This window comes from Thunnus thynnus, chromosome 2 (genome assembly GCF_963924715.1).
Source record: "Thunnus thynnus chromosome 2, fThuThy2.1, whole genome shotgun sequence".
Classification (NCBI taxonomy): Eukaryota; Metazoa; Chordata; class Actinopteri; order Scombriformes; family Scombridae; genus Thunnus; species Thunnus thynnus.
In genome coordinates this window covers 6,930,021-6,955,619 of record NC_089518.1, presented here as the reverse complement: position 1 = coordinate 6,955,619, position 25,599 = coordinate 6,930,021, and the positions used below count along the sequence as shown (strand labels likewise).

At 38.9% G+C, this 25,599-nt stretch overlaps 1 protein-coding gene across 2 annotated transcripts; it reads left to right on the top strand.

Annotated features, from left to right (window-relative positions):
• Window positions 1-341: 341 nt before the first annotated feature.
• LOC137191250 (endophilin-B2-like) lies at window positions 342-25,273 on the top strand. 2 transcript variants are annotated; one of them, XM_067601206.1, is made up of 12 exons: window positions 342-499; window positions 1,511-1,652; window positions 8,025-8,153; window positions 12,403-12,536; window positions 15,623-15,715; window positions 18,240-18,302; window positions 19,456-19,479; window positions 20,721-20,810; window positions 21,336-21,436; window positions 22,269-22,470; window positions 22,967-23,093; window positions 24,286-25,273. In XM_067601206.1, exons 1-11 carry the CDS (start codon window positions 437-439, stop codon window positions 23,072-23,074), a joined length of 1,149 nt encoding a protein of 382 aa, XP_067457307.1. In that variant the 5' UTR covers window positions 342-436; the 3' UTR covers window positions 23,075-23,093; window positions 24,286-25,273. The 2 variants fall into 2 exon arrangements, with proteins under 2 accessions (XP_067457307.1, XP_067457298.1); XM_067601197.1 differs by having other exon boundaries at window positions 22,967-25,273.
• Window positions 25,274-25,599: the final 326 nt, after the last annotated feature.

The window sequence follows — 25,599 nt, the reverse complement described above, 5'->3', positions numbered from 1 at the left end:
GCAACTGTAGCTATTTCAATTATTTCAAATCTAAGATAAATCCACCTAAATATTGGCATCGCTGTTATCACTAATCAGTGTCCGTTCAATGTACAGAAAACTGTTTAATTACTACAGACACATCCTTTTAAACAGCGCAAACATATGAAAACTCGATTTCCCAGAATGCCTCTACGACAAGCAGCGGCAGCGGAGGCGGGGCGAAAGTTATACATTCTTTTTTTTATTATAATAAACAAAAGGATAATATACAAAAATTCAGGTAAACAATATCAGCACCGGAAGTTATACATCCATGAGTCGTACTCGTATGTGTGTGACGTAACGAGGCCTCATCGCCCCATCCGTGCTAGTGGTCACGTGACTGTGGGTTTGTGCTATAACATCTATCTGCTGGTGTCTTCCGCTGTCCTGCTGAGTGTCACATACAAACACGATGGATTTCAACGTCAAGAAGCTCGCCTCCGGTGCGGGACTGTTTTTCACACGAGCTGTTCAGGTAAATGAAAATACTCGTGCTAATCGCTCGTGCAGTGTACTTCCTTTTAAATGGACAGACAGCTGTTTTTGTAACAGCAGCGTCACTCACTAAACGCCGCTGTTCGGTGCCTGACTGTCATATGTCTAACGCGACGTATGAACACAGCTAGCAGATAAAATAACGTGATATTCAGCCGCGTCTTGCTTAAAGTTTGGGCCTGCATTGTAAGTAAAGGCAGCGTTGTTAAATTTACGATCTTTGTCAGTGTTTTCCGTCACTAGGATCACGTTGTCATTCTAGTGTGATGTTACCAGTTGCTGGTATGAATTTACCGTCGACACAATTAAAACAGATGAGTTGACAATTTCATGTTTATTATAGATCTTTAATCTTAAATCAAACCTTAAAATGGTATCTACTCCTTCTCCCTCATTAAAAATTCCAGAGTCTATGAATATGCAAATATATTTAATTTCATATGTTGAACTACTTCACAGAAGATGTCTTTTGCTTCACTGTAAAGTCCATTCTCAGTGTTTGTGCACTGGAGGCTTCAAGTTTCCACATCACACATGTATAAGTTGAACATTGGACCAGAATTGGCTTCCAAAGTAGTTGTGATGTCACAAGTCATGCTTTAAGGCCCGCCCCTTAAAATAGTTTTTTCAATGAGTAGAGAGAAACTTTCCACTTTCACCTTCTTCTAGTGTCAAACTCTGCACATACATTGTTCTGCACAGTGAAGCACAAACATCCAACTGTAGGAACAAGAAGAAAAACATATTTTTGAGTGGAGGGGGACTTTAAGTTTTATTCTTTTTGATAAGCTGTCAAGTGTCAGTGTCAAGTGAGAGCAGAGCTCATTAACTGGACTTGACATCATGACTTCAAGGTTGATACCTAATCATGTTTATAACAGCTGAAGGCCCAGCCAGATGCTAGAGATGAGGCAGAACATCTGTGTCACAGTAATATAGCTGTGTGTGTGTGTGTGTGTGTATGTGTGTGTCTGTGTGTGTTCTGCTTCAGTTCACAGAGGAAAAGTTGGGTCAGGCGGAGAAGACCGAGTTGGACGCTCACTATGAGAACTTGATGAGCCGTGCAGACTGCACCAAAAACTGGACTGAGAAGATCTACCGACAGACTGAAGTCCTGCTGCAGCCCAACCCAAGTATGACATCAACATAGCAATCCTAAAATTAGAGGTGGAAAGTAGAGTACATATTCTCTTCAAGCAGAACTACTGCTGCACTGAATGCTGATGTATAAAGCAACATAAGGGGGATGGTAGCTCATCTATAATACACTTTTAATGAAAGATTTTCTTACAAAAAGACACTATCGCCATCTAACATAAAACAATAATACTAGTTCTTTTTATTAGAATAAACAACAAAATAAAGTCCAGCCAAGTAAGGCATGACTCAAAACACTGATGGAAAAATGAAAGAACCTTTTCTTTAATGATTAAACTGTTGGTAAAGTTTCAGTTTATTTGAAATACAAACAGTTCAATTAGGCATCACAGCGAAAGAAGAAGGTCATGTTGTGTTTTCACCACAGAAATCAGAAACATTTACACCTGGATCTGAGTTTCTGGTAGTTTTTTGCATTGTGACAGCCCAGGAGCCGGGTGGAGTTTGAAGCTCTCAGTCATTTACAACAATGCACTTGTTGCTGTTATTATCAATATCTGGCCTTGAAAGTTATTTTTATATTATTGAGGTTTGAACCAAGAAATGTAGCAAGATGAGATATCTAGTAGCAAGATAAAAAGTGAGAGTGGATGAATGTAATATACCACCCGTTACCCTGCAGGACACGTAACGGTCACATAAAACACTGAAGGACGTTATTCACTTGTTATTGTCTTGAAATTTCAGTCACTGAATGTTGAATTTCTTTTTTCCATCAGTGTAATTCAGATAACAATAGCAGTAGTAGTAATAGTATAATAGTGCAGAACCTAAAGTAAAGGACCACATTGGTGATTAGAAATTGAAGAACACTCTGACATCTGAAATCTGAAAGTCAGCTGCTGAACAGGAAGCCTTTGATGCCAGAAACAATCACATTTTGGATGGAGCAGCTAATCATGTAAATTTGGCATATTGGGGCAAAATAATTCAGTTTATTTTGGTTCAGTAGTTATTGTCGTTTGGCTCGGCACCCCGTCTGCAACGCACATTTTATAATAACAAAAAAGTAAATTGATCCCCCTGTAAACACCTGTTGTTCAACTTCAGTTCAATCGGGGAAGATACAAGTTGACAAAAAGTTTTATTTGTAAGTCTTTGGCGTTGACCCCCTCGATTAAATGGATATATATATAGAGAGAGACAGAGCCCAATCAGATATACATCCCCAGGAGAGTCATAGACGGGGATCTTGACGCTGGTGGCGGTGGAGTGGGGGTGGGGGAGGGGGAGGGGTGAAGCCCTGATGAGGCAAAGACTGAAGTGACAGTAGATAGAGACAAAGCAGGTAAGGTGGTTTAAAATATCGGATGATAGAAAAGCCTGCGGACAGAGCCCTGTGAGATAATTGGATAATAGTCGGGAGACAGAGCTCAGTGTGATGATGAAACAGGCTGACAGTCGTCTTCCTGTTTGAACTTGAGCTAAAAGCTTCATTTAAAATTATTACGACCTGAGGGCAGACAAACTAACACACACAGTTCTTCTTGTTGGATTACTGGTTTTTTGTACAAATACTCTGAGCTGCTGTGAACAGCTGATCAGAGCCACGCCTCTGTATCTCTACAGGACAGCTATAGAAGAGGAGACAATTTTAGGTTTTGCCCAAACTATGAAGTGTCTCATTTTAGATAAAATTACGTTGACTTTTTGTGACATTTGTTAACATCACTGGCATCGTTAAAGTGACTCCTAATACTGTCTTGACGTTAAAACAGATTCATTTATGAAGCACAAGCACTGTGAACCGTCGTGAGTGGATGAACGTAGCACAAACGCTGTAGCATATCTTTATTTTGTCAATGTTTGTTTATTGTCTGTCTTCAGGCGTTCATTTTTAACAGTCCTTGAATGCATCACAGAGCAGAGTTTAAAGGTGTCCTGTGGACTTTTGGAGTAAACAAACAAAGGTTATGTTTGTGTTTCTTGAGGTGTAACAAATATGTTAAATGCATTTCCTTCCTCATAAAACATTTGCAAAGCCGTTTTTTAAAAAAAGTTATTTAAATGAGTGCATTACATCCATGTTTGCACATTGCTACATCTGTCAATCAGAATAAAGTAAAATCGTCAGCAATAATGTGTCTCACCTTGTGCGTCCTCATGCACGTGAATGATACAAACCATTTATCATGTATAATGGGGATCCATTCATAAAAAAAAAATATTGCTTCATATCTTTATTTGTGGTTAAAAACTCTAAGCAGAGTAAAAAAAGTTGTAGCTAAAAGGCTGAAACGTGCAAATTTGCTGATATGGTCCTTGTTAGTAATCATTATGACTGATGCAAAAGTAAAAGTAAAAGTAAATTGTCTCTGAATAATCACTCAGTCGTGCATTGTGACTCACATAATCACGAAAAATATGTCAGACAGCACAGTTTTGAAACATTGTGCAAGAAAGTAGAGTAAGCGTGTTTGCAATGTCACATCAGCTCAAAGAGGTCAAACACATTGTACATAATGTAGCGTATTAGCATTAACTTTAGGTTTACAGTGATATGAAATGACAAAGTGGAGAATAGGGAGCTCTAACGTTTGACTTTTTGATTCTCCATGCTACAGTTGATCACACTGGTGAGTATTCTGCCTCCCTACTCTAGTGCCCTGCTGTGGAAACCTTTCATGCCTTTGAATTATCGGTACAGAGAAGTGGTTGCTGAACGAATCAACACATGATCCGTTGGTCATTAAGATCAAAGTTGGCTGTAAAATGCATTTTTAACGCACTGAGACTCAAACAGTGTGACTTCAGTGCCGACCACTACTAGCAGGATATAACTAAGGATGAATCCTCTTCTGGCACATAGCTGATTGTGAGTCAGCACATGCTGTACATGGATGAATGGTCAGCCTGTGCCAAATGAGAATCCTGGTGGGTGTTTATCTGTGAGAGTCGACGTCCTGCCTGCTTTTTATTTCAGCCTCTGTTTCACTGGCCTCAGCTGAACAATGTATGTCATTATTCATTTTCCATCTGTTTTTCTACAAGACTGAAACATCATGTTTGGATGGTAAAAACGACCAAATAAATCATATCACACAGCATGATGCAATCCCACCAACGGGAAACAATTAAGAAGGATGTTTATAAAAAGGGTTTATAACTGGTTTACTCATTCAGACCAAGCTGTGAGCTTGAAACTATTCTGTGTTTCTTAACCACAATATATTTACTAGATTACTGGATAAAGACTTTCACTATAGCTTTTCATATGTTGCCCCAAAGTGTTCAATATAGAATAAATAAATCATTCTGAAATATATAATCACATGAATAATTTCTCAACTATAATAATTAACTACAATATAACAATAATTAACTCAACCACTAATTATGAAAATGTTATTTCATCATTCTTATTGTTATAAAAGGCCAATAATTAAATAAATTGTCATTATGAAAAGTGACATCATGAAAATGCATAATAAATATGATATCCAGTAAAAATATGATTATGAATAATTTATTGAAATATTTCATAAGTTGTCGGTTCATTCATTGTGTCGAGTACTTTTGGGATTCAGAGTGCAGAATAAGAAAAACAGATAAAACAAAGCAGCAGAGGCTGTGATGTCCTGGATCCTACATTCCCCATAATGCAACTGTTTTCACAGACTGTGAGATGGTCTTAGTTACTAATGAACTTACTTTTGCATGTGAAGTCTTTGGGGTGTCCCTTTCTGCTGTGTTTTTAAGGTTATTTATTCAGATATGCAGACATGAAACACTGAATCTAGCCGCAGTTGTTTGGAGCCGGGATGAAAAGTGAAGTGAAATCAGTCTATCAGCCAACGATCGAGAACGTATCCCATGAGTCTCAGCCACAAAAGTGTCTTCTTTTTTATGTGAAGTCTATTAGCTAGTAGAGGAGTAGAACAGAACAGAAAACCACACCATCATATTATTAGGAAACCCTCTGAGAGAGGTTACATTGAGCAATAAAAGCCAGTGGAACAGAGGCTCATCCAGAAATGGGGCAGGGTTTAATCTGTACCTTTGGGGAATTTGGCTGCCCATATTTCTACCATTTACACTCATCCTGTTCATAATTTCCTCACATCATCTCTGACTAGTTGAAATGTTATGCTCATTACTCCAGCTACATATAGCAGTCTGTGATTGTGTGTAGTGACATGTGTTTGTGGTGTATGTGTACTAGAGTTGAAAATATTTCCATGAGTTTTCATGTGTTTAGGTACGTTCATGGGAGCTGCAGATTTCTTTCTTTCTGTCTTGACGTACAGACTTTTCCACAAGTACAGTATGACCTGACAACTAGCTAGCTGATTACTCCAAACATTTCTTCATGTTTTTTTGTTTTTTTTAAAAATCTGAGTGATTCTCTTGTGTCAGTTTGGCCAAAAGATGTCATGACCCTCGAGCCTCTGTGTTTAATTTACAGTAGAATATGTTTTGTGTATATGTGCTATATAATAAAACAGTGACCAAATTCACAGAATAATGCAGAAACATGAATGTGCACTAAAGACGTCCTGACTTGTTTAATACTGTGTAAGTTCTGTTTAATGGAAATATCATTAAATATTGTGTTATTATGGATTTGTAAAGGATACCTAAAGACCTGGTCTGAATGATGTGAAGTCACTGGCTGTTGGAGCATGACACTCGGGCCTCCTGGCTTAATACTTTAAATCATTTGCTACATAGTGTACTTGTGGAAAACATGTTTACTTTATATATGCAGTATCTCTTTATATTTCTTATATCTTTGTAATTCTGTAATGATTTCATTTATCCTACAAAACAGACATTAGACATGGGTGGTATTTTACTAAGATGGTATACACTGGTATTTTATATCCTTGCAGTATTATCAATATTGTAATAAATTAAGCTAGTTTCAGAGCTATCTGCACTCTTTGCCAAATGTTGAATGTATTTGAGCCTTGATTTTTCTTTTTTTTAGTCTAATCATTATGATTCACTATGTTCCTATGCTCTGCTGCAGTATTGTATACCCTCATGTACAGTTCAAAGGCATTTTGGTATGAAAACCACCCGAGCCTAATAGACATCACAGTCATGTGATATTAAAGTATTAACGTTTAGGGGTGGACACCAAAAGAGCACCAGTACACTCTTAAGGTGGAGGAACTGAATTATAAATCCTTTGTAAAGTGTATAATGTTGAGATTTTGATTGAACTCTATAGCATTGTTAGAGATTATAGTGTGTGTGGTGTTGATTTCCCGACATTTGCATCACAGGTAGTGGACAAAATAACAGACCTTATAATACATCTTTGTTAAGACTGTCAGTGTTTGAGTCTTGTTATGAAGCAACCCAGTTGGTGAGTCTTCATATGTGTCTTGTAAGGTATTCATGTTATTTTGTCCCCCCACATGTTTCTGCCTTAGCTACTCTTTTAGTTACCTTATTTACTTACAGATGCTGCAGTTGGATAAAGAAGCCTCTCATACACTGATTAAATAAATACTACACCCAGAAATGATTGTGTAACCTGCAGTTCCCCATGATAAACATTTTCCCTCGCATGTGTTTACAGAGAATGCATATTTTAGGAACAATTAAGTATTGTACTTAAGTATCATTTCAAGGTACTGATGGGTTTTTTTTCACTTGAGTAGTTCCATGAGTAGTAGTTGATTTTTTTACAGAGCAAGATTTTACTTGCTAAACATGCTACTCAGTAATATATACATGTGTAATTTACCTTGACGATGCCTGGACCAACTACAACATTAAATGCTGGATACAGGTTAACCATGTATCATTTAACACACTGAGCTGTGACATTGGGGTATTTTTACATTGTGATGATGACAATTGTACTTTATTCATTGATATTTGGACACATCCAACACATATCATTATAAAGTCATTATTTAGGTTTAGTTGTCAGCAAACAGTTTCCTACTTTTATACCCAGGAGAGACAGAGCAACATTAACATGGCCACCCAGTGAATTTAAGTACAATGACTGACTTTTCACATATTTGTACCCTTCTTTTTGTGTCCGTTTATGCCTGAGGAAAAAAAATAGAACTTATTTGCTATCTACAGTCGTGGTTGAGCACTGCTCAGACTCAACCACACAATATGACACACTGTGAACATGCCATAAAACCAAAACTGGTACTACTACTCTGCATTACAAGAGTTAAATGATTGAAAAATATTGATTCATGCAGGTTTAAGTAAAGGATTAAGACAGTTTTTCTACCGCTTAGGGGTAGTAAATGATACATAATTTATTATTTTTGGGTGTAGTTTTCATTTAATCGGTGTGAGGGATAAAAGAACTACAAGTTTCAGGTTTTTCTTTGTTTCCCTAATTAAACTCCTCTTCACTTTCTCTGCAGGTGCCAGAATTGAGGAGTTTCTCTATGAAAAGTTGGACAGGAAGGCACCGTCCAGAATCACCAATGCAGAGCTGCTGGGTCAATATATGCAGGATGCAGCCAAGGAATTTGGACCTGGATCTCCATATGGTAAGTCAAAAATCCAGTGAGATTATGACCCTGTGTACACTTGGTCTTGAAATGCGTCATGAACGTTTAGATCACAAGTGGACAGTGCTAAATACAAGTGTAAACAACCACCAAGATGCATTGTGATCTGGTCATTCAGACCACTTGCAGAAGTGGTCTGGGACACACCACATATTTTTTGTAGTGTAAACGCTAATGCGTCCTCATGCGTCCAGACAAGGACATAACAGGAAAATACGTCATCAATGCAGGATGCGGTGGTTGTTTTGGTCAGTGTGCCAACACCAAATGATTTTGTCCTGCCAGTATCAACAGTTGGAATAGCTCATACATGTAGTTCTGGCAAATCTGGCACTTGTCTGGCGAGAGACTGACGTAATAATTATGCAGAAGTGACGTAGGCAGTAATGAAATCTGAACACAAGTGGTCAGCTGGACACTTTAGAGACACATGATAGACACCGGTGTGAACAGCAATGTGTCTCAGGTGTCCACAAGCGCATTTTAAAACCAAGTGTGAACAGCCTCTATGACGTCTTTTACACCCAGGCAGTAATATATGATTTTTTAAAATTCTTGCTGAATGCATTGCAGTTGAAATGCTATCAAACTGACCACATCTAGAGGTGGTTCGGCTCATATAGTGTGTGGATGTCAGACAGGTACAAAGTGACCACATTCCACCCAATGATGGTGGACTAAACTTAAATATTAGAAATATCTGTCAGTATAATGCATTACAGTTCAACAACATCTCAGACTACAGCCTTGAAAATGACCATAAAGTTTCAACAAAAACCTGTGACACTTAAGAAGGTAAGAAAAAATTTATTGGGCTGTTGTATTGAAATGCATTAGTTTTAGCCAGGTGTGCATAATAAAGTGGAGTGTATATATATATATATGAAATAAATAAAAACGTGTGGTTTTAAAATTCCATCAAATGGAAATGTTTACATGGTTATTGCTCAGTGTGTTGCCCAATTTGGGGAAATACAGAAAGTGGAGTGTCAGCTAAAATTTTATGAGCAATGGCATTGAAATCTGATCACAGTTCTTCATAATGGTTTATTCGTGCATCATACAAAAGTATCTTGATGTGTACAAAGAGGATTAGTATGCAGTGGTTTCAGACAAAGGTTTGTATACCAGTGGGACTCGTAATGTTGAAAAGATGCCTTGATTTGATTAACTGAGAAATAGGGCACTTTATGTTTGTAGTGATTTATTAAAGCACATTATGTTTGTAGTGATTATTTTTCTCATTTACTTTGTAAATGTTTTGTTTGTTACCTTGTCTGTGCTCTCATCATGTCCTTCACCCCACTGGCTTTTACAGGCTTATGTATCAGGCCGATAAATCAGATCCCTTCCCCTCTGTGGAAATGCAAGGATCAATTTTGCTTCGAATGAGCTTGCTAGCTCTCTGTGTTCCCCTGCTGCAGCAGTATTCAATGTACAGACGGGTGACAAATTAAAGGAAAAACAGGTAGAGGCCTGAATTCTTGACCCCTACAGTGAGGAGATCTTGTTGAATAGTTACGATGATCTCTGATGAGACTAAAGTAGTTACTTAAGTAACCGGGAGCTGTGTCCGTATTCTAACTTAGTTTGCATCATTCTTCTTTCCACGCTGGGATAATTAAAGTTTCGGAAGTTTGCCGGCTCTAAATGTGAGTATAATTCTAATAAGCTTGTTTTGAGCAGTCTGCAGCTTGTTTCTAATGAGTTGTGGAGAGCTGTTGTACCAGAAGGTGGCAGCATAATCAAAGTGACACTGAATCAGAGCCCCAGCCAGAAATGTAAATGTTGCACTTTCTAGCAGAACTGCATTTCTGGCTAAATATCTAGTCTTTTGACAAATTTTCTCTCCCTTTAGGTAAATTTCCTAGGAAATCCCTCTCTAAGCTTAGAGTATCTATAACGCCATTAAAACTTCAACAACCACCAATGCATGCCTTCGAACTAAACTCCCTTTCTTTTCCTAAAAATTTTGGAAGTAAATAACAAATGCAATTACCACAGAGTTAATCACAATTACCAACAAACCAAAGATTGCTTACCACTGTCCCCATTTCCTGGAAGGTGACCCCAGCCTTCTCTCAAAAAGACCCTAACATACATACATAGGTCCCCGAGGTTTCTGCAATCTCCAAGGGTCGGTCCCGGCCACTGGACAGTTCAACTCTCCCAGGAAAAAGGTCAGCGGGTTAGCATTCCCGGACGAAAGCCTTCTTTCACAATGGCCTCCCCTGTGAACGATTATCTAGAACAGACAGATATATAGCCTTAATAATTTACAACAGGTTTTGCTGCTATTTCTGTCTGCCCTAACTGAAAGTCATTAATATACAATAAAAAGAAATGTGGCGCCAGGACACTCCCCTGAGGGACCCCACTAGTTATGGGCTTAGGTCCGTTCCAGTTCCATTTTTTTCCCCATTAAAGGTTTTTTGGGGGAGTTTCTCCTTATTTGAATCGGGGGTTTAAGGACAGAGGATGTAATATTGCTGCACAGATTGTAAAGCCCCCAGAGCCAAACTTGTGCTTTGTTATATTGGGCTATACAAATGAACATTGACTTAAATTGACTATATGACACTAAACTGAGGTTTGACCATGTTGTTACAACCACAAATCAAGAAAAGTGCTACTGCATGTAACAGAAGAAAGAGAGAACAGTATTAGTGTAGTTAATGGCTGATCTTAAAAGTGTAAAATCATCCCAACATTATTAAGGTTTTTGCAGATCTTTGTTTTGATAAATCCATGTATTATATTGTTTTTATTTTTTGGGACAGTGTAGTTTTTAACATTAATGATGCACTGCACCAGAGTTAACTCAAAGCACAATCAAAAAACACACAGAACACATTATACAAATTAGAAATCTACACGCAACAGCACATCCCGTACACCCACAATGTCAACCAGATATCAACAATACAAGAATGATGGATAGTAAGGGAAATGAATTTCACTATGTTAGAAAGATGTTTTCTCTGGCATTGCCTTTGAAGGAAAGTGACGCTATCATTTGAGACTTAACGAAACACAGCTGCCTTCCAGTAAGCAGGGGCAGATGTATAAATAGTGCACATGCACAGAAAATGGAAAACATAATATCCCAGCCAAGTGAGTTGAGTTGAGAAACTTAAATCACTCATTTTATTACTCACACTTGTGCTTTTCCTGCTGTTACACGGTACGTTAACATGTCCTCTGTGAATAATTGATTTATTGTTGTGAGTCTTTTTTTTTTTTTTTTTTTTTTTTTTATAGAAAAACTGCTAAAATTCTCTGGTACCAGCTTCTTCAATGTGAATATTTTAATAAATATAAACTGTACTATAAACTGAATATCTTTGGGTTGTGAACTGTTCGGGACAAAACATTCAGTTTGAAGTTGCATTTTGGACTGGAGGGAAATGGTGAGTGACAGACATGTTAATGACCAAACGACTAATCGATTAATCAAGAAAATAATCATCAGATGAATTGATAATGAAAATAATTGTTAGTTGCAGCCCTAGACTGTACTTTGTGAAAGGAAGAGAGAAGCAACACATTTAGTCAGCAAATCATAAGCCAGATAGAAATGTTAATAAACTGTGTTATTAACAACCAATCACATTGTTTCCCTGGGTACATATAAAGTTTGTGAAATTACACTGCTGTGGTGGAGCAGACTGAGGTACTGAAGTAATGATTAAGGTCATGACTATGACCATTTAAAGCTTCCTGTGGGAATGAAAATAAGGTCTGTACCTGTGTGTCAGCAAGGTTTGTAAAGCTGACAAAAAGAGTATGTATGCCTATTTTTGTGTATATAGAGTTTTAAGCATCTGGTCCCACAGTTGTCCTGGTGTTGTGTCTACTCACTTCCTCGCTCACTCATTCACTATTCCCTATATGATAGTAGTTTACGCTATAATGAGCATTAGATTATCAACATTTTGCATCATCAGTGACAGGTGTTGCACTGTAAAACGGTAACTGCCTCTATAAAATATGACAAATTGAATTTTGACACTAAGAAATAGCTATGGATGAATGTAGAGCACTCTATACTAAAAAAAAGGAGTGATTTTGAACACGGTCGGCCTCACTGCAGTAGGCCTGTACTGCCTCCTATATCCAGACGGATACTAAAGCCATTTCCCACTATCACAGCTGTAATCCAGAGGATGGTTCAGTTTGAACAGAGAGAAAGAATCTATGGTGACTGGGTCCGTTTTGTTTCTTACAGGAGGCACTTTGATCCAGGTGGGCGAATGTGAGAGAAGATTAGGCGCAGCAGAGAGAGAGTTCCTTCAGACGTCAGCCATCAGCTTTCTTGCCCCCCTCAGGAATTTTCTGGAAGGAGACTGGAGGACCATTACAGTAAGTCAGACACGTCACTGTTGGTTCAGTGTTTCTTTCCCATACATTGCTCTAGTCATAGGTCATTTGGAATCATGTTGACTATTTTATAAGTATGGCCTGAGATCCACGGGCGGGGATGGAGTTCTTGTTCTGGTCTGAGAGTCGGCCAGTGAAGACTTCATTCTTCACCTCTTTTGAACTGGTTTTAAGAATTCTTTTATATCTGAATTCAGCCATTTTTTTTATTCTCCATCATTAGGTTGGACAAAGTTCTTATGGTTGGTGATTTTAATATTCATGTGGATGATGTCACTTGCAGCTTTGATGCTGATTTCCTTAACGTGACTGAGTCCTTCAATTTTTTTCAATATGTGTCTGGGCTCACACACATTAGGGGGCGTACCCTGGACCTCGTTTTTACACATGGTTTATCTATTGATTCTATTTGTTCTGAGGTGCTGTCTATTACCGACCATAGTTGTGTTTTGTTCAACCTTTTTTAAACTAGATTCTCTGCCCAGTAAAAGTTTGAAATGCTCTCGCATCTTAAATCACCTCGCTGCTGGGCAATTTTCTGCAGCTTTTAACCCAAGTGCAGTTTTGTTTCCTCAAGCAGACACAGATTATCTAGTCCAATCTTTTAACTCCCATTGCTCCACGATCTTGGACAAAGTGGCTCCTTATAAATTGCGTCCTGTTCCATCCATAAATTCAACTTCTTGGTTAAATGACACCATTCGTTGTCTCCGGCGTAGATGTCGGACGGCAGAGCGACTGTGGAAACCGTTCACCGTCTCCACTTCAAAGATCTATTAACTGAGCTAAACAGCTTGATTAAAGATGTGAGGACTTATTATTTTTCCAACCTTATCTCCACCAGTAAGCACAACCCAAAAGTCCTGTTTGATACTATTAACAACATTGTCACTCCAGCACCTCCGGATATGTCTGTCTGGTCAAATAAGGACTGCAGCGACTTGTCAGAGCTAGCATTAGCCCCTCATCTCTTTCCCTCTCTACTCATGCCTTTCGGCCATCAACCCTCCTCCCCTGTGGTGTGCCGCAAGGCTCCGTTCTGGGTCCTATCTCTTTGCCTTATACATGCTCCCCCTAGGTCAGGTTATCAGCAAATTTAGTGATGTTTCCTATCATTGTTATGCCGACGATATTCAGCTCTATGTATCATTTAAGCCTGATAACCCCGATAAACTGTCTGTGCTGCACAACTGTCTGACTGCTGATAAGGACTGGATGTCAAACAACTTCCTACAGCTTAATACTGACCAGACAAAGGTTCTCATTATTGCATCTGACAGTATAGCTCCCAAGGTAGCTAAGAGTATTGGGTCCCTTTCATCAGCTGTTAGGTCAAACTTAAGAAATCTTGGTGTCATATGATGAGCATGTTAAATCATTGACCCGTACATGTTTTTTCCGTCTACGAAATATCGCTAAACTCAAGTCCATCGTCTCACAACTGGAACTAGAAATGATCATCCATGCGTTCGTATCATCACGTTTGGACTATTGTAATTCCATTTTCACTTGTCTCAGCAAAGCATCTGTGAACCGGCTACAAACAGTCCAAAATGTAGCTGAAAGACTGCTAACCAAGTCCAGCAGGATGACTCACATCACTCCTATTCTAAGATCTTTGCACTGGTTGCCCATTCGCTTTAGGTTTCATTTTAAGGTTCTTACTATTACATATCGAGCTCTGCATGGACAGGCTCCAGAATACATCATGGATCTTATCCATCCCTACGTCGCCAGTAGGTCACTCAGGTCTTCCAACCAGGACCTGCTGGCTGTCCCTCGCTCACGGCTGAAAACCAAAGGTGATCGTGCCTTTGCGTTTGTGGCTCCAACACTATGGAACTCTGTCCCTGTACAAATACGGTCAGCAGTCTCTGTAGAAGCTTTTAAAAAACTATTGAAGACCCATCTTTTTCAAATTGGCGTTTGTGTCTTCTTGAGTTGTTTGTTTGATTATGTTTTTATTTTTATTTATTTATTTATTTTAATTTTATTTTATTCTAACTTGTGGCACATGTTTTTACACTATGTATGTTTTTATGGTCTTATTTTCAACTCTTGTTCCTGTGAAATACTTTGTGAATTTCATTTCTGTGAAAGGTGCTATACTAAATAAACGTATTATTATTATTATTATTGTTATTTTTATTATTATTATTATTATTTTAGACATGTACCCCTTTACGCTTATATGATGGTAATTTAGCATGTCGGTTTTGTGTCTGAAATAAGCACGAAAAAGGCCGATCACAGGTAATGAATGAACATAAAGACAGCGATTGTACAGCATAAGTCTCCTATTTATTAAACCCTTTCATGCATGAATTATTAAATCACAGAGTAAAAAAAAAAAGTAGTTTATTTTTACTCTTAAACAAGTGAAAAATCCACAAAATGTGTCCACTGTAGTGACCATGAAGACACCATGCATCAACGGAGTAAAAAGTGATTTATGGAAATCAATACATGACCGAGGCCCAATAGACAGAATGTACCTTTGTTGCATGACGTCCACTGGAGTGGACAGATGTATTTGATGTATTAAATATGATTAAAAACTTGATAAGGTTGCTTCCAAATACCTGTCGACTGTAATGGACACCATGCATGAAAGGGTTAAACGCAAAATAGAAGTTACATGGATGGAACGCCCAACCACTTATCACAAAGTAAATAAAAGAAGGGAAACACTGTCACCAAGGGGATTATAATATTGTTAAAGCGGGATGTGGCCGCAGGATATGACACATATTCATACTGTTGTAGTGGTGTTATCAAGGGGTGAAACATAGGAGCAACTGCCGTTAACCCCTTGCAGCAAGAATGAATCCAACTTAAATGTTGAATTTCACAGTTCACAGCCCAGAACTCTAAATGTTCAATAATCAGAAGTCAAGCCTTTCCTCCTGTATGACACTAAGTTCTACATTTCCTCGGAAGCTTGTGGCAGTTTGTCCACGGTTCCGTTATAACCATCTTATCACGTTGTCGTGAATCAAGCCGTGACCCAGATTGTTTGCTCAGGTCAGATAGATGTCCCCCTGATAGTGTCATTGTGTGTTCTTCAGAAAGAACGGCGGCTTCTGGAGAATCTTCGTCTTGACCTGGATGCCTGTAAAACACGTCTGAAGAAGGCCAAGGTGGCAGAGGCCAAGGCTGCAGTGAGTCCTTTTTATATATATATATTCCTTTTTTCCCCTTCTCTATTCCCATTCCCATAATCATTATTATGAACTCAAACTTATGCTGGTGCTCACATGAACCATGACTAACTATCTCTGTATTCATAACCTTGCAGTGCGAGGGTGAAGTGAGTATCAAAACATTTCTAAAGATTTGCACACAGGTTGTTTTTCCTGTCTGGGTTGTTTTCTTTGTTTCACTTGCTTTTAAGAACATTTCCATGCCATTCAGTTAGTGGTGACAGGAGACTTGTTAATCATCGATGACATCAAAGCAAAGCAGTGAACTACAAAACCTGACCTTATTTGACCTCAAGTTTGACTCCCATGTCGATAAAGTCTTATATATATATTATATGATGGGAAAATCCTGCAAAAATCCTGTGCTTTCACTGGATGCGTTTGTTCACTCTAACAGTCACTGTTTATTAATAAGAGCATTTATGGGAACTGTTTACTGGGGATTGGCTGGGTCATTTAATTCTTGGTTTGGCAGCCACTCAGGTCAATGTCTTGTTCCTGTTTTTGTTCGTATGATACGTCAATGGGTAACTTACACAACATGCAGATATTTACTCCAAGCTGAAAAGATTGATGAGTTCTCTTTTCTGTGAATAAAGACTGAAGTACAATATCCTCTTTGGAAGACAAAATAAATTTGGATTATATAACAGCAACAGTTCAGTAATGGTTTCTATGACTGGGCTCCGTCACGTAGCCTGATATGCATAGCTTATCTGTCTTATATGGTTATATGGATGCCCCACAAACTGAATGCCACTCAAAACCTATCCAAGGCAAAGAGTTGAACCAATGCACCCTTAACTGTTCTCATGGGATTAGTGTGAATCTTGTGTAATTCTTGATGAATTTCTCCTAACATCTGCATTGTTATTGAAAAATCTGAAATCGAAATTGAGATAATTCGATATTCTCAAATCACAGCAAATGTCGCGACCGTTATTCACAACGGGCCTTAACGAATGACAGTGGCGATAATATTATTTTTTCCGTACTGGGTTTTCAGTGCACAGCCTCATCCAGATAAATGTTCTGGACTGAACGTGGAAACATTTTTGCTAAGCACAGGATTATGAGGGTACAGCATGTAATTTGTCACTTTAATGCCTTTAATGCAATTATTTTTCTAAAATCATTGGTAATACTAATCCCATGCAAATAGGACTTGACTGTAATTTTTTTTTTGTTGGCTTGTATAATAATGTGTAATGGCTGCTTTTAAGACTTTGGAAGACTGCAACCAAAAAAATGTTCAAATCCATTAGGACTTTTGTGTCAAGGCAAGTCTCTACCCCCCAAAATTCAAGGATCCTTTTATGTACACAGAACAGTGTAGATGTAAATCTATTTTGTACATTGTCAGGGAAAAAAACAAACCCCAGTTGTACTCATTGTTGAGCCTTTGCCAGCAGGTGGCTGTGCAGCACAGACAGGCAGAGAGGCACAAAGATTTTGTACTGCACAAGAATTGGTGTTGAGTTGCAAACTTTGTTTTACAAGAGTACAAACTGAGTCAGTATTAGAAAGCCCTAACTGATTAATTTTGCCCTTCCTTATTTCATCATGATCCAGCAATGAGTGTTCCTCAGAATATCATCTGCTTTTCTTCAAGCTTGTTTTTTATTTTACTGATAAACTTTTTTTTATCAGATTTTGTTTTATGATTGATGACTAAGAGTTGGCTGGCTGACTGAAAAAATTAGAACTTTTGCAATCTATATGCATGTTAGCATGTGCATGTTGTACTACTGGATTGTTCAAGTAATGAATTAGACTGATTAGTCATTCGTTTCTGTGGTGCTGGAGGAGATGTTGACATACACTTGTGTTGCATCAGCTCTCTGCACCTTTCTCTTTTGAGTTCAGACACGCCTGATGTAAAGTGTGTGGGCAGGTGTCAAGTGTCATCTGTCTCTCCCATTCAATTGATTGGCACGAGAACTCTGATGCACATGACTGCCCTTTTTCAATGAAGAACAAAAAACAAAACTGCTATTGAACATTTTTAAAAAATGTAAAAAAACAAACAAACTTGAACTTAATCTCAGGTGTTTTTAGGCTTTTTATCTGAAGGAATCCATATCTTCCACATCAGAAGTGGACCACATGACTGATGTAAATTAGATCCAAAGGTCATACATTAATTGAAACTATATTAGTATATCGATGAACTGAATTATCAGCCACTAATACAGATGCACAGATTGTCTTGTAGCTTTTAGTGTAGAGATCACGGTTTTACATCTGCTGTGCTTTCTGATTGTTTTGTCTGCATTTCTTAATGCTTAGTGTTTGCTGAAATCCATGAAACCCAATAAATATTAAATCACATTACTTTGTCCGTAGATGGCTCCAGATTTTCAGGAGACCAGACCCCGCAACTATGTGCTTTCTGATTGTTTTGTCTGCATTTCTTAATGCTTATTGTTTGCTGAAATCCATGAAACCCAATAAATATTAAATCACATTACTTTGTTTGTAGATGGCTCCGGATTTTCAGGAGACCAGACCCCGCAACTATGTGCTTTCTGCCAGTGCCTCTGCGGTAAGGAGACAATTCTGCGTCACTAAACACAATTGCAACTATTCATGCACAACACAACGATCATGGAGTTCAATCAGTAACAGATTGCTTGTTAAACTTAAGATTCTTTAGTGATATTATAGGCCTTAAAAAGGTCTTTGGCATAAGCATGTGTTGTGCAGTACCGGTGATAATAATCAGAGATGCGTACTAAACCTCTGTGTCATGTTTGCATTTATGAAATAGTAAGCATGAGTCATGCCAATGAAAACAATTTAACAGTCTGGACAGATGTTGCACAATAGTTTGACCTAGACTCGTACTCGTACTTTTCATTGCTGGGGGACTTAAGACCAGGACAGGTGAAAGTTTCAGGTCTGTCTCACCTCTGACCAACCCCAGTAATGAGGTGTAGTCGGATGAGCAAATACAATAGGTTTGCTCCTGTAATTACACCAAACAGTGATGTCACTGGGGCCTGGAGTGCACCTGCAGGTGAGAAGTTAAACCACAGGACACCAGTAAAGATGAGATTTTCAGGAGTGACTCTTTAAATGGTACCTTGATGGGCCTAAAACAGACAAAAGTAAAAGATTCATACATGTGTAATGTAATTTGAACATACGCTGTCCATAGGATTAAAATAAAATGCGAGATATCAACCGTAGTTGAAACGTGATTATAGTAACAGGTTATGTAAGGAAGTTGGTTTGGGCCTAAATGAGATATTCTCTGAATGTGTGTGTGCTGCCTATTCGTAGAGCAGTAGATGTAGTCTGTATAGATTCACAAGAGGCGTATAATCCACCCCGTTTACTGGCTGACAAAACTGGCTCAACACTGGCTAAATGTTGGGTGTTGCAAAAGACATGATCAAAGTGAAAGAACGCACAAAAACTGGGCTGCATATTTGTGTAGGTGTTTACTAGTGATTGATTCAAACAAACCTTAATCTTTTTTCTAAAAGGAAGTGGCTAACGCAAAAAACCACCGCTGAGAGGACATGTTCCAGGAATTATACATTGGGTTTTATAATTTAGCTCTCGATCCCCGGCAGGCCCTCAGTGATCTGGGCACCACATGACTCAATGGTGAGAAGGTCTTCTGGAGTATCTTTGTCATAACTTCTCTTTCCTCATTCTCTCCCTTTTGTTTTATGCTTTGACCCTCTTAGCTCTGGAGTGAGGAAGTTGAAAAAGTAAGTACGTCAGCGATGTGGTTGTTGTGGTATGTCTTCCTCCCTGTTCTCCACTTCCATGATCTTTTCAGTGTCTTTTGCGTGTGTGTGTGGTCTTGATGCAATCAGTTGTACACTCTGTTGGAAAAGTTGTTTAAAATGCTGCTAGACAGTCAGACATGCACTTTATTAAAGGCCTACTGAGACCTTTATTCCCACTCTATGGATCCATAACTCCAAACCTATCAGGTTTTACAATTCAGTAGTACAATACAACGAAAACCTTCCCTTTTCAATCAATCTTTATTTATATAGCGCCATATCACAACAGAAGTCATCTCAAGGCACTTTTCACATAGAGCAGGTCAAGACCGTACTCTTTAATTTACAGAGACCCAACAATTCCCCCATGAGCAAGCACTTGGCGACAGCGGTAAGGAAAAACTCCCCTTTAACGGGTAGAAACCTCAAGCAGACCCCGGCTCTTGGTGGGCGGCCATCTGCTTTGACCGGTTGGGTTGAGAGAGAGAAAGAGAGAGGGAAAGGGGGAGGGGGGACAGAAGAAAAACAATCACAACAACAACAACAACAACAACAACAAGCACAAGCAGCAACAGCCAGGGAAGGATGCCATCAGGACTGTGAAGGACCGCGAAGGTTCGGCCCGGGAGTCAGGTTTTCCTGTGAGATGAGAAAGCACAAAAAACTCCGGGGAAGAAGCAAAGTTAGTGACATGCATTGATGTTACATGAATGCATACAGATGGAGAGGAGGAGGAGGAGAGAGGAGCTCAGTGCATCATGGGAAGTCCCCCAGCAGTCTAGGCCTATAGCAGCATAACTAAGGGCTGATCCAAGGCGAGCCTGGTCGGCCCTAACTATAGGCTTTATCAAAAAGGAAAGTTTTAAGCCTACTCTTAAACATAGAGAGGGTGTCTGCACCCCGGACTGAATCCGGTAGATGGTTCCATAGAAGAGGAGCCTGATGGCTGAAGGCTCTGCCTCCCATTCTACTTTTAAAGACTGTAGGGACCACCAGTAAGCCTGCATACTGGGAGCGCAGTGTTCTAGTGGGATAATACGGTTTTAAATCCTCCTGTGTGTCGTCTGAGGGTTCTGCAGCATGAAAACATTTGAGACCTCCTGACCTAGATCAATCTAGATCGTTACCAGTCGTTAATTCCCAAGTATGTCTAAAGATTCATGTCTGGATATTTTGAGGGATATGAACTAACATGACTAATATGGTTCTCTTTGTTTCAGGCTGAACATGAGCTCCGAGTGGCCCAAACAGAGTTCGACCGACAGGCGGAGGTCACACGGCTGCTTTTGGAGGGTATCAGCAGTACACATGTACGTCAGTAACACCCCTCTGAGACCACTCACTTGTGTCTTAGAGTTAATGAAACCTATGTGTCCTTAGAAAGACCTATAATCATAAATGATCTAAATTTAAGTTCCGTAAAATTGTATTTATCAACGGTTTTGTGCTATGTGAAACTTTTTTGAGGTTGATTTGAATACGGTAAATGCTGTCAAATAGATGAACAAACATCACAGTTAACACGCTGTGAATAGGGCTGAGAACATAAAAGCCAATTTAAATTCAGTTTAAACTGATCTGCTCCTCTTTTGCGCACAAGCCCAAAAAATGACATACCCAAAATAAAAGGGTGATGATTACAGTCATAATGTACCAAAGGGTAACTTTTTGGAATTATACTGGTGAAACAATTTTACAGAGGCACAAACATGGTAAAAATAAATGTTCTTTTTTGTGATATATTTTGTGCTTGGATAGGACAGAATATATGACATCAATAGGAGAACATGAGCTTAAAATCTGTTTCTTTAAGAGGGATTGTTCCATCTCTGCAGGTCAATCACTTGCGCTGCCTGCATGAGTTTGTGGAGGCCCAAGCAGCTTACTATAAGCAGTGCCATTTCCACATGCAAGAACTGCAGAAAGAGCTGGGAAGGTGAGAAGCAGCTGTGGAGATGACACTATGAAAATAACAAGTTTCTAAATGACTGTGTGGCAGTTTTATGAGCTGTTGGAGTAAAGTTTTATGTGCCCTAAATGTTTAATGTTTAACAAAGGATTTCAAGTTTTACAGCCTTATTGTTGTATAATCTTTTTTTTTTTTTTATTATTATCTTGAATGTTGTTGTTGTTCCATAACAACAGGCAGAGAGCAGGAGCAGCAGTTAGCTTTATTTCAACTGTTTTTAATAAGCTTTCCTCAAGTAAAAGCATGCATTTGTCATTTTTGTAATTGAAATTAAATAAAAACTTAGATTTTCCTAAACTAAGATTTAAGAAAGTAAATGTTGAAACCTCTGACGTCAGTTCATTTCAGTGTTGATCTAAATCCAGTTATTACATATTGTGAGGAGGCATACAGATACAAATATATTGCAAAGATATAAACGGAGTTCTGCTTTGTCTAAGGCAGTTTTGCAGTTGTTAAAATTATTGTTAGAAATGCAACAAAACAAAGTATTTGTCTTCAGTAGCAGTCAGGTCCTATGGATGTCTGTCCGTTTGGGTTGTTTCTGCATCGTCAAATCATGACAAATCATTTTCACTGTCTTATGCCCTCAGTTCTGATGAGGATGTGTAAGTATAACCCATAATACACTTGTCCTCCTGTGTGCTGACGAGATTTATCTTTCTCTCTTTCTTGTGTGTATGTTCTGACCATCACATTTGCCAGCTTTCTAATGCTGTTTTTGTATGTTTTTATTTTTGTTTTTTGTGTGTACTGTACATGTATGTTCTGACCGTCATGTCTGCTTGCTTTCCCTCAGGCTTCCCAACGCTTTTGCGCTGAACTCTACTCACTCCGGGACTACTGCTGGCTCTGCATCAGAAGACGTCAGCAGCCCCGTGGAGACAGACACACTGAAGATAGAGGAAGTGCAGGCACCAGCTACAGGAACCCGAAAGGCCAAAGTTCTTTATGATTACGATGCTGCTGACTCCAGTGAGCTCTCCCTTCTGGCTGATGAGGTGAGTTTACAACATCAACTTGCTGCAGGGGGATCAAACATTGACTGTTGACCACTGGCCAAAACTCTCTCTGGGTCGAGGTCAAATCAAAGTGTTGCCAGGAAGTTCAGGGAGAGTGGGATACGTGAGGACAGCTGGCAAATGTCCTCAGCCAAACCCAAACTGGTAACAGATTTACAAGTTGTGAAACACATGAGTCATTATCACTTTCATCCTCATCACATAGTGAAACCATTCAGTGAACCCCTCAACTCTGTTGTATAACTTCTACATTGCACATGAAGAGGATGTCTGCTACCAAAAAGTTGCATCATGCAGCACAGTCAGCATATTTCGTTTTTGAGTCACACTGAGTATTCCCACTGAACATAACAACTGGCCATGAAATTAGAGGTCATTAAATATTTTTTTCTAAACCACTTTTACCTGTACAAAAATGTTTTAGCTTTAGATTTTGTATATTTGAGTTGAAATCTCTGTGTCCCCTGTGTTGCAGCTCATCACAGTTTACACAGTGCCGGGCATGGACTCTGACTGGCTGATTGGAGAGAGAGGAAACCAGAAAGGAAAAGTGCCTGTCACATACCTGGAGCTTCTCAGCTAAAGAGCACACATGCGCATGTGTGAGGGGGTACCACTAAAGCCATGATACGATAATTTCATTCACTTAAATTAATTTCACACTCTTACACTAACCCTCAATAGCACTCCACCACCGGTAAGCATCTGCAAAAATATTAATTTGAACCTGGTCCAACACAGGCTCACTCATCCCATCTATGTGCTTCTCAGAACACACTGAAATCTTCCCGTCGTGGCGCTGACAGCAGTGATAATGGAGACATTGTTACGAAGAGTACAGGAAAATCCCCACGAGGGATAGTTCGCATTCCTTTTAGATTTGGTGATTTATTATGATGATATTTATTTATTATTTATTGTTGTGCATCCCAAAGGTTTAGGCAGACCTTTCCAAACTGAATGAAGTTAAGCTCTGACAAACTGTGACTTACTGTCTTCAGAGGGATTTCCTTCAAAATTATAGTTTTGATTTGTTTTGGGGGGAAAAGTGTCTTTATTATCTCTTAAAGCCTTTTTTTTTTTCATAAGTTCAGTACTGAGCTCTGATGGAAACTAATTCAAGAGATGTGTTTCATCTGAAAATATTAATCCACCATAACGCCCAGAAATGTTGAATTCTGTATCAAGGTCCCAAGTGCAAGGTTGCACTAATCTGTTTCCTAATGAAGACTGCGATATAGATAATACAAACATGCAATAACAAGGCACAGGCGAGTGTTATCCTCCAGTTTTATAAACTTCACACATCGAATCTTAATCATCTCTGTATAACACACACTCCTCATTGAAGAAGAAGAAGAAGAAATAAACATAGGCAACCGGACAATGGATCATTGTGATCACATTATGTGGTCAGAATGTGACTGCATCCTAGCTTTAGCACAAATATGTCTCCTGTTCTTTTCCTTTCTTCCCAAAGGAAGGAATGGAATGAACAGAACTGCATTTCTGTTTTTTATTTTGCCTTGGAAGCGTTAAGTATGATGAACTTCAGTTGACACAGAAAAACAACAACTATGAAACAGAAAACAGTTTTTCTTGTTCGCTGAATCATCCTTGACTTTAGGGAAGCAGATTTGCCTTAACTGTTCATAGAAGAGAATGTAATTCCTGTGTTATTTGAAGGAAAAATAACATTTTATGGACAGTTGGATGATACATTTCTGCTCACACCTGTTGATTAAGTCACCACATTCACTTGTTTTATATTGTAATTATATTTTTCCTTATGAGGTCTCCCCCACATGCTTCCCATGCCTCCCACTACACTGAAGATGCCTCACCCACATGCTTCCCATGCCTCCCACTGCACTGAAGATGCATCACCCACATGCTTCCCATGCCCCGCCACTGCACTGAAGATGTCCCTTTCAGTAATATAAACATCTGCAGCAAAATGAACATGAACATCCAAACTGCCTTAAAATAATGGGAAGGAACCGCTAAGGCCATCAGCTGCAAACCAGAGAATGTGCTTTTCACAACAAAATGCCCAGAGACCTAATGTGCACCACATATGGCATGCAAGACTGTAACTACTCCTAATAAAGAGTGTGTTTGTGTGATTTTGGTTTGGCCTTTAGTGTTTTTACAATGTTCCTATTTGTTGCTGTTTTGTTTGTTAATACATTAAAGTGTCCTCAGTCTTAGTGCTGCATGTGCTACAGCTAGTAGCCTGTCCCGCAGGACAGCGTGTGTATACGAGTATATGATGTAGCAAAGTCGGTTTGTGTCAGATCTGGACCACCCAAAATGTTTGCACAAGAGTAATGTGCTCTCCCACATCCTGTATATGTACATGCATGCACTCTGTCAACTTTCATTTAAACCAGCCTGGCCTCATGACGTTTTGTGAAATGAGCGCAATCTTTGGAAACTGCAAAAAAAAAAAAACGCCAACAGAGAAGTGACATGAGTCTCAACCAAATAGTTTTCTCACCTGCAGTCAGTGAGAATGTTAAATATAATTCTTGTAAGCAGAGGAATCCACATCATGTCATCTGCACTCTACTGTTGTGCCCATTTCACAAATTAAGGGGGAATTTTTCTTTTCAGGATGTTTTTTTTTACTTCTGCTTTTGTGATTCTGTTGTACCTCATCTTGTATTATTATTATTATTATTATTATTATTATTATTATTTATCAGTGTATTGCCTGTTCCTTAACCATGCTGAAAGAATGAAATGTATGGGATTTAATAAAAAGTAAGATTTATTTGAATTTGCTGGCTTTTCACATCTTTATACTCCATCAGGTCTGTTTGATAAGCACACTGTTCATTTGTCATTGTAAACCATCTGTAATCTAGTAGCCACCACCATTTGCATTTTAGGTCTGTGCCACATCACAGTAGCAGTGATCGAAGTGCCCGTTGAACAGCATAGACGTCTGTGGCTTCAGTTCCAGTGACCACAGTTAGTTTTTTGCCAAGCTAGCAGCCCGGCTCGATGGATGGATGGTTATATCCGTCAGTCAATCTGTCCACCAAAGTTCCAGAGTGAAATATCTTAACAACTGCTGAATAAGGTGCCATGGATTTTTAAAAA